Genomic DNA, 10,000 nt, shown 5'->3' on the forward strand with positions numbered 1-10,000 from the left:
CTTTTATAGGTCCATTTCATTTCACTTTCTCTCTTTCTCTTTTTTTTCTTTCTCTCTCTCTCTCTCTCTCTATCTCTTTCGCTTTTTTTTCTTTCTATCTCTCTCTCTCTCTTTCTCTCTCTTTCTCTCTCACTCTCTCTCTCTCTCTCTCTCTCTCTCTCTCTCTCTCTCTCTCTCTCTCTCTCTCTCTCTCTCTCTCTCTCTCTCTCTCTCTCTCTCTCTCTCTCTCTCTCTCTCTCTCTCTCTCACACACACACACACACACACATATATATATATATATATATATGTGTGTGTGTGTGTGTGTGTGTGTGTGTGTGTATGCAAGTGTACATACAGGTGTATAGACGTCACATAGACCAAGCAGAACGTGGCGCAAGCATGATGTCAGTCCACACGCACAATCGCCATCAGCTTCCCTCGCAAGCCAAGCAAGAATATCGATGTGAATGAATCAAAAGCCTTTTAATCATCATCATCTCGGGGTCCCATTTTTTTGGGGGGGGGGGGGATTGGGGGTAGGTTTTGGGGTAAGACTTGGTGTGGGGGTGTGGGGGTGGGGGGTGAGGGAGGATAAATTGGGAGAAGGGAAGGACGAGGAAATGGTGGAGAAAATAAAAAGGTAGGGAGAAGAGAGGAAGATGGGTGAAGAAGGAAATAGAATGAAAGGAAAAATAATGGGAGAGAGGAAAGGAGAAGAGAGGAAGTGATAGAAACCTGTGAGAAGAAGGAAGGAGGAGAGAGAAAGAGGAGATGAAAGTGGAAATAAAGAGAGACAAGGAAACCAAGAGAAAGGGAAATACAAGAAAAAGAGCGAAAATGAAGTGAAGGAAAGAGAAGGAGAGAGAGCGAAACAAAAGAGATATAGAAGGATTGGGATGAAGCAAGGAAAATAAAAAGGAGGATAAAGGGGAAACAGAAAGAGAAGGATGAAGGGAAGGCGGGGAAGAAGAGAAACAAGAAGAGGAAGACAGAAAGAAAGAGAAAAACAAGGAAGAATAGAAAGATGGAGGAAAAAAACAGATAGAAGAATAAACAACGAGAATGGAAGAAAAAAAAACAAGCTGAACATAGACGGAATGAAAGTTCGGAGTAAGAAAAAAGAAAGAAAATAAAAGATCCACATACATATACTTGTGTCCCTTTTGAGCGCAAAAGGAAATAAAAAAGACTGCTAATCCACTAAAGATTGTTATCACCAAACAAAAGGGAACTAAATACTGTATAAAGATAAAATAAAATAAAATAAGAATAAATGCTATACCACTGTACAGAAATTAAATTGATTGGCTGTGATTGGCCGATTCTTCCGATCACCCACCCTCACACCCAAAAAAATTATATATGTTTACATACACACACACACACACACACTCAAACGCACCCCCTCCCTGCACACACACACACACACACACACACACACACACACACACACACACACACACACACACACACACACACACACACACACACACACACACAAACACACACACACATCTATCACACAGAAATGAAAACCCCCCCCCCCCCCTACCACCACCACCACCACTATGAAAAAAAAATCAAAACAAAAACATGCAATTTTTTACACTCAGTGAATAGCTAATCCCCCCAATATTTCCCCGTCGCCCCAAGGACAGCGGCAGCGTCGTCGTCTCGAACCGGTCTGAAGAAGAAAGGGAAAGTGAAGTGGCGGTTGTGATTATAACATACGCTGCCGGAGAAGAGAACACTGACTTTTGGGGGAGATTATCTCGTATTTGGGGAGGATGGTGTATCTTTTCTTTGTTTGTTTCTTTGTTTTTTTTTTTTTTTTGGTATTAGGGTTCTTGTTTTAACTATGTTTATTGTTCGGATTGTTTATTTTCATGGGTATTGTATCTTTTGGTATCTGTGGGTATTGTTACTTCTATCATTTAACAATCGTTATTACACTTTCCTTTTTATTTTGCATTTCTATTGTCATTACTATTATCATCCAGCCCACCTTCCTCAAAAATGAAAAGAACTCAGAAGTAAAAGCCTTAGGTTGAGCCTTAGCATTAATTAACGCCAACGTGTGAATCAGGATACGGTTTAGACGCGAGGTCCCACGATCTTAGATCAGTGTTGCGCACGGGAGAAAAGGCGAAGAGGAGAAAAGAGTTAAAGGAAAAAGATTATAAGGAAGCTATGGCGGGATGTTATTGATGAGAAAATGTCATGACTTGAGATGCCTCTACACTCCCTTAAAAGGCTCGAAATCATGCATTATTCATGTCTCATTTGTTTACGGAACCCGGAGTTACGAAGGTTTATCTGCGACGCTAACATGGCAACTCGCGTTCCTCTTCTAAAATTGGAGGTAAATATCATATAAACACGGGGCATTTGCATAAAGTAGAAGATACTTTCCCTCTTTTATTTGTTTTATTATTTTCAATCTAAATTTTCGACTAAAATCCTTGACTTGAAATAACTTATCGGATTGTAACTTTTTTTTTTTTTTTTTCTTTCTTTTTAAGTGACTGTCATCTTCCAACTTTCGTTTACGAAATGATGTATGCAATGTTCAGCTTTTCAACATTTGCAATCTGGTATAAATAACTTCTTTGCTCCTCATAGGCAAGATTACTGATGGCTTACCCATAACCTGTTACTCACTAACACATACCAAGACATAACCAATTGCTAAGCATGTTTCTCCACGAATCTTTATTGCAATGACCAATCTACGGACGCATCGCAAGCATAACTCACGCCTCCACCCCCCGCCCGCAGTCCGCATGCATTTTCCTCAGCACCATTAGCGTTATCATCATGCACCTGACAGTGAGTAAGTGCTGCCCTCTGTGGAGCGCCGTGATGGATTGGGAGGCGTAGGACGGGAGCGAAGGGTGGGTGCTTGCTTGCTTGCTTGCTTGCTTGCTGGGCAGGGTTGTGCTGTTTGATTTTCTGCTTGATTGATGAGCACACACACTGATGCTCATGTTACTACCAGTGGCTTCATGGAAGTCTTCAATCACGCACACGTTTAAATGCTTATTCACGCACGCACAAGTACACGAATACACACACACACACACACACACACACACACACACACAAACACAAACACAAACACACACACACACACACACACACACACACACACACACACACACACACACACACACACACACACACACACACACACACACACACACACACACACACACACACACACACACACACGAGCGCCGACGTCGTGCCAGTACTCACGGCTTGACGGTGGCCTGGTCGATAAGGTCGATTTTGTTCTGCACGAGAACCATGGGTATGCTGCCACACTCGTCCTCGACCTGGGGGGGAAGGGGGAGGGGGTCAGTGGGGGTGCACAGGCAAAGTGGGGCGAAATAGGTATTCATCTATGAATAATAAATCAATAAATAGCATGAATAGCAAATACTGTAAATAAATCTAATAAATAGCATAAATCTATGAATATCCATAGATGGAAATATCTAAGTCTGTCTAGAGAATATATGCATTTTTGTTTTCTTGTTTGTATAGTGGGACGAAATTAGTATCCATAAATGAAAATTTTAATGTCTGTAAGTAGCTGGTATGACAGGAATATAAGCATTATTATTATTATTATTATTTTTTTTTTTTTTTTTTTTTTTTTTTTTTTTTTTTTTTTTTTTTTTTTTTTTTTACTAGGAACCCTAAATTAATGTTTAACACTAAAGCTGTAATGAAGCAGCCGCATGACATTGCCCTTTGAAACTTGATAAGAACAGTTAAAATTCTTAAATTATTATTTTTGTTTCGTTATCTGGAACATGATCTTGAACACAGTTTTAAAATTCTTAAGGTGTCCCTTTTATTTGGTCACCTAGAACATGATTTGATTACATTGTTCAGTTTGTTTTTGCTTCTAATCTTTTCATCAGCATCACTATCATCACTAAAATACTTCCATCTCCCTTTCATTTGCAAACCCTTCTTCACCAGCATCCCTCCCTTTTCCTTTCACTATCGTCGTTTCGTCCCTAAGATAATCCCTAAATTATCCTCATCCCTAAAATACTTCGACGCTACTTGACCCCCCATTATATACTTTATAAAATAAACCTTTTGAACTTGAAATTATTACCATCCCACAGCTACTTTTACACTAATCAACACCAGCGTCCCTCCCTTTTCACCTTCTCCCCTTTTCTACCTCCCCCCCCCCACTTCTGTCATCATCATCATCATCATCATCATCCCCATCTTTTCCCCTTTTCTATCTTTCCCCCCTACTTCTATCACCATCATCATCATCCCCCCCATCTTTTCCCCTTTTCTATCTTCCCCCCCCCCCCACTTCTATCATCATCATCATCATCCTCATCCTCATCACCCCCATCTTATCTCCGCCTCACCTTCTTCTTCCACTTCCTGACGGCGCTGAAGGAGTCTCTGTCGGTGGTGGAGAAGGCCACGACGCAGGCCTGGGCGCCCCTGTAGTAGGCCTTGGTGATGGCGTCGAACTCCTCCTGGCCGGCGGTGTCCCACAGCATCAGACGCACCTCCTCGCCGCTTATCCTGAGGGAGAGTAGGAGGGAGGCGGAGGGTCAGCGGGTGAGTGGGAGAGGGTGGGAGGGAAGGAGGGAGGGTGGGAGGGTGGGAGAGGGAGGGAAGGAGGGTGGGAGGGTGGGAGGGAGGGTGGGAGGGGGGGAGGGAGGGAGGAAGGGAGGGAAGGAGGTTGGTGGGAGGGAAGGAGGGTGGGAGGAAAGGGAGGGAAGGAGGTTGGGGGGAGGAAGGGAAGGAGGTTGGGAGGTAGGGAAGGAAGGAGGGAGGGAGAGAGGGAGGGAAGGAGGGAGGGAGGGAGAGGGAGGGAGGGAGGGAGGGAGGGAAGGAAGGAAAAGAGGAAAGGAGGGAGAGGAGGAAGTAATCAGTGTGTGGTAGAGGGAGGAGAGGATAGAGTAGTTAGCGAATGAGTGGGAAAGGAGAGAAGGGGTGAGAGGAGGAAGAGAAGAAGAAGAAGAAGAAGAAGGGGAAAAATAGGGGAGTTCAGGAGTGTAACTAGAATGCAATATAAAGGCACGAATGAAGAACGAAGCAAAGAATAGCTTATTTTTTTTTTTTTTTATTTTTTTTTTTTTTTTTTTTAATTGAACACTTCATGTTTGAACCTCATCGGATCAAAGCCGATACGTGGTCAGACGCCTAATGCGTTCCCCTCCCCGTAGTGAAAGTTTAAAGGGCTGGCTCTTTAAACGCGTAGTAGTGCTGTCACGCCCCCTTCTTGTCAATTCTTTTTTTTTTTTTTTTTTTTTTTTGCATAATTTGATAATTTGGGCTGTTGCTGGTGACGGAAGCGCGGCGAGGATAAGGATAAGCTGAATTTGCGAAGCAGATACTTCGCCGGGCTTATGTGCACTGAGGCAAGCCCGCCTGTGTCAGCATATGCTGACTCGTGAGAGAATGTGTCAACGCCTGTTGACTCGATCCGAGCTTGGTCCCTACCCACCGTGCTGACCAGGTATGGCGGTGACCGCCAGGCGACAGTGGAAACTCACGGGCCTGGTCGGGGCTCGCAGGCCGGCACGCTATCCATTGCGCTACCCTAGCGGCTGAGCGCGGCGAGTGAGGGGAGTCCTTGGTGGAAAGATCACGTGCGTCTGCACAAGCTCCTGCCAACACGTATTTGCGGATTTATCATAGTTATCTTCGTTCTTGTGATTATATTGATTGACAATGCCACGTGTAAGTTCAAAACGAAAGGCTATCAGTGAAAGGAATCGTAAAAGGATCCAAAAAAGGTGGAAAAAGAAAGAAGCAAGCCCTCCACCCCATCCCCCGCACCCGCCCCAGACTTCTCGTCGCCACATGGGATCCATGCCTCAGCTGCGAACTATGGACACGGCTTGATGCCAGAAGAGGATAGGATCTACGACACTAACGATGGTGATGGGACAGTGATTATATCATTGCAAGGGTTGCAAGCTATAGTGAATATGGTGAAGTGTGAGTGTGGCAATAAAGTTACCTCGAAAATAACGAGGAATTACTTCGATTGTGACATTACCCTTAGATGTGAAGAGTGTGAAAGCATTGTGTATCAGTGTGAGCCCAGGGAATGCAAGAATAGTTAGCTGACAGCAGGAAATGTTGCTTTTGTATATCATTCGCTGTCAGAAGGATATGGGGGTGCAGGTTTGTCACGCCTCACAGCTGCCATTGGTGTCAAAGAACTCGCTACTTATACAATTACTCGGCATGCAAATTATATTTATAAAGAAATGGATTCATATTACAAACAGCAAGAGAGTGTAACTAAGCAGTGTATGGAAAACGCATATGTAAATGAAGGAAAAGGAGGAGATGAAGACAAGCTAAGTGCAGACATTAGCTTTGATGCCACATGGATGACCAGAGGTCATAGAAGTCATGTAGATGCCGCTTTTGTGATGGATTTTTACTCTGGTATGGTAATGGACTATGAAGTTCTTAGTATTTTTTGTAGAGCATGTGCGATAATGAAAGAGAAAAGAAAAGATAGTCTTGATGAGTGGTACAAGAACATTCAGGAAAGTGCCAAGCTAACTTCAGCGGATTGTCAGGGGCAATGGAGGCTGAAGGGGCAGTCAGGATGTGGCAAAGAAGTGAGAGTAAAGGTTATAGATACATAACATCCTTAGTGATGGCGACTCAAGCTCCTACAAAGATGTGAGTTTGATATGATAGCCACAGTGTTGTGAAAGAGGAATGTGTAAACCATGTTCAGAAACGAATGGGGACAAGGCTGAGGAAATTGGAAAATGAATTGAAAGAGGGGAAAAAACAAAAACAGGAAAAGTGATACAGAAAAGCTTGGTTGGTGGAAGGTACCAATTTACAGACAGACAGACAGATAGATGCCTTTCAAAGGTACTATGGGAAGGCTATCAGGGGCTGTATTGGGACTAATGTTATAACAATGAAATTAAAAATCATGTCTAGCTTTTGGCATGCCATTTCCAGAGATGGAGATGGAAATCACCACCACGTACACTACGACTCTTCTTGGTGTGTATTCAAGAAGGCCAAGGATGAAGGCAAGCCACTCCCCTCCCAAGACACTTAGACAAATTACATCAGACTTGAGAAGCAACATGAAGACAGAGTGAGGGGGGTTCTTTTATGACTTATCAAGTCCTGCCCTCCTTGAGAGATGCCTGCGAGGGCAGAGTCAGAATAGAAACGAGAGTTTCCATTCTAAGCTTTGGTTCCATCAAAACAAAGCTAAGTTTGCTGGCCTCCAGAGAGTGACATTCGTGACCCATCTCACAATTATAGATCACAATTTTGGTTTTGTGACCAACCGATTCCTACAGCATCTTGGCATCGCCTTGACCGCTGAGGGTTTGTTGTCTAAGCAGAGGATGGACGAAAAGAAAGTGACACCGCAAAAGGCCCCCCCAAAAAACAAGAGAAAGTCGGCACCTGGCCCAGATTACCAGCCTGGTAATGTTTAATCTCGAACACCTTTTCCTGGCATCAATGAGGTGGGTGGGCTCCACTGATACCCAATTAATATGTTATTATCATATTAGAGATATATAACACATCAATAAAGTGTTATATATTCTAAAATGATAATAACGGGACCAGGAGCCTTGTATCGTGAGCAGTTTCTCCCAGGCTAGAGTCTGAGAGGCTATACAGGTGACAGAAGTTATGTAACATGGCCTCAAACTACCTAAATAATCACTGGCAGGCTTCCCAGGAATGGTTGAATAGTTAAAGTATGTATATATTTAGATTTGATACATTTTGAAGTGGATTTTATCAAGCCTTATATATGTTCACATAAAGCGTCAATTTTCTCAAAACTTGTTTTTTAGATACGAAATGTTAAATTACTCTGTCAGTAATTGACCGATTTAAAGGAAATTTCAGCACCATAATCATCACTTTTGTCCAAACTTTTCCTGGTATTATCAAACAATAATTGCTTCAAATAAGTTTATGGCGAATTTTTATATCTCAAACTTTTTACGAAAAAAGAAAGGTAAAATTTTCTTTTTGAATCAAATTTGTCATATAAGCTACGTTTACAAAAATACTGACAAAGATACTTTATTGTGTCTACTATATGTGGTTAAAAGGAAATTGCCATACCATTCATACTTTCGATGTTATTTTTTGATTTTTTCCGTCTTCCGCAATCACCAAAAATAGATGCACTGCACAAAAACTATGGCAGCTAACATCGTCATATTAATAGTATAAATGCATTGCATATAAATACAAATAATGTAGAAAAATTAATCAGCTAGATGAAAAAGGAAAGGTGGGAGGGCCCGAAAACCGTTAGTGGGATCACACACCAGAAAACCAACCAAGTGGAGAGAGGAATTAGCGAATGAACGGGGAGGGAGGGAGGGGGTGAGTGGAAGTGGTAGGAGCAATAGAAGAAGGAGAAGAAGAAGAAGGGGAAAAAGAAGGGAGTTAAGGAGAGTAACTAGAAGAAAAGTGATAAGGCGAGAAGCAAAGGAATTAAGTGCAATATAAAGGCACGAATGGAGAACGAAGCTAAGAATGGGCTACACCAATAAAAGTTAAGTAGCATATTACACGGGTGTATTCAAGAAGCAGCGGGTGATGAAGATGAAGTGTCTTATCATTCAGAACCTTAAGAGAGCTGTCAATCTAATTTGAATTTTACATACCTATAGTGCTACATCATATTCCTCACTTTATCACAATATATTTTTTGTGTGAGAATATTTTTTATCATTAATAATTTTTTATCATTACTAATAACGAAAATTATCATTATTGCTTACAAAATAACTGAAAGTGATATAGCAAATAATTATACTTTCTGTTCAAATAAGTAGTTAGTAATCAAATCAGAAAAAATGCATTTTGAAAAACAAATAAAGCATGATAAAAAGAAGTTAGAACATAAAGTGAAGGAGAAGAAAAAGGGAAAGAAAAAAGACACGAAAAAGAACTAAAACCTGGGAGCAGAGACAGACAGACAGACACGCAGAACCAGACAAAGACACGATAAAACAGACAAAAGACACCAAAGAGGCTGTGACTCACGTAATCTGTCTCTCAAGGAAGTCAACGCCGATGGTCTTCTTGTATTCCTTGGTGAAGGTTCCTTTGCAGTACCGCTGGATCATCGAGGATTTCCCCACGGCTCCGTTGCCCACGATCACCACCTGGGGAAAAGAGGCGCTGGGTTTAGGGGGTTTAAGTGGCTTATTCATGTTTAGGTTAAGTGGGGACGCCGGGGTTTAGGGGGTTTAAGTGGCTTATTCATGTTTAGGTTAAGTGGTTTATTTCGATAAAACATCTGGGGAAAGGGAACGCCGGGGTTTAGGGGGTTTAAGTGGCTTATTCATGTTTAGGTTAAGTGGTTTATTTCGATAAAACGTCTGGGAAAAGGGGCGCTGGGGTTTAGGGGGGTCATTCATGGTGGAGTTGATGTGGCTTTTTCATGTTTAGTTTAAGTGGTTTATTTCGATAAAACATCTGGGGAAAGGGGGCGCTGTGGTTTTTATGGGGGTCATTCATGGTGGAGTTGATGTGGGTTATATAAATAAACCTCCTGGGGGGAAAGGGGGTGTTATAGTTTACGTGGTATATTTTCCTGAGTAAACCAACCATCTTAGGAAAGGGATATTGTAATTCATGTGTTATGGTTTATGTGGTTTATCTCCAGGGATGAAATATTTTATCAACCATAGATTGGAAAAAAGTAAAGGTAATTTTGTAGTCTTCGAGTCATTTGCATAGTCATAGACGATTCGTAATTGTCTATGGGGGTGAGAAAGCTTCATAAAAAAAAATGAAGGTGATACTAGTTCTACAAGTCATTAGAGCGATTATCTACAAAGGTGAAAGAACGACCTTGGAAACAGGTAAGGAAGATCTTGTTGTAAGTTATTTGGATGAATATGTAGATGGGAGGGAGCTTCTTCAGAGCGCCCCGACGACGGATTAGGAATGCTAATTCATGGAATGCGACGCTGATACGTTTCTCTTTCTCTTT

The 10,000-nt window shown here is 42.0% G+C and overlaps 2 protein-coding genes across 5 annotated transcripts in view; one reads left to right on the forward strand and one right to left on the reverse strand.

The window, feature by feature from the left end:
* Rab23 (RAS oncogene family member Rab23) overlaps positions 1-10,000 on the reverse strand; it is a 117,416-nt gene that overhangs the window by 8,117 nt on the left and 99,299 nt on the right. For all 4 annotated transcript variants that reach the window (XM_086555572.1, XM_086555570.1, XM_086555573.1 and 1 more), the window contains 3 exons: positions 9,046-9,167; positions 4,389-4,551; positions 3,241-3,320 (listed from right to left, as the gene is read on the reverse strand). In XM_086555572.1, coding sequence (XP_086411698.1) covers positions 3,241-3,320; positions 4,389-4,551; positions 9,046-9,167 — 365 coding nt within the window. The remainder of the gene's footprint in view (positions 1-3,240; positions 3,321-4,388; positions 4,552-9,045; positions 9,168-10,000) is intronic.
* On the forward strand, positions 5,105-8,085 carry LOC147468011 (uncharacterized). Its single transcript, XM_086555574.1, has one exon. The coding sequence runs from the start codon at positions 5,880-5,882 to the stop codon at positions 6,102-6,104; it is 225 nt and encodes a 74-aa protein (XP_086411700.1). The 5' UTR covers positions 5,105-5,879; the 3' UTR covers positions 6,105-8,085.

Source organism: Penaeus japonicus, unplaced genomic scaffold, assembly GCF_977035675.1.
Source record: "Penaeus japonicus unplaced genomic scaffold, GWHDUDI00000001_assembly GWHDUDI00000031, whole genome shotgun sequence".
In the NCBI taxonomy this organism is placed as follows: Eukaryota; Metazoa; Arthropoda; class Malacostraca; order Decapoda; family Penaeidae; genus Penaeus; species Penaeus japonicus.

Bases quoted from the DNA above. Each gene is read 5' to 3' on its own strand.
- LOC147468011 (XM_086555574.1), top strand. From the start codon at position 5,880: ATGCCAGAAGAGGATAGGATCTACGACACTAACGATGGTGATGGGACA.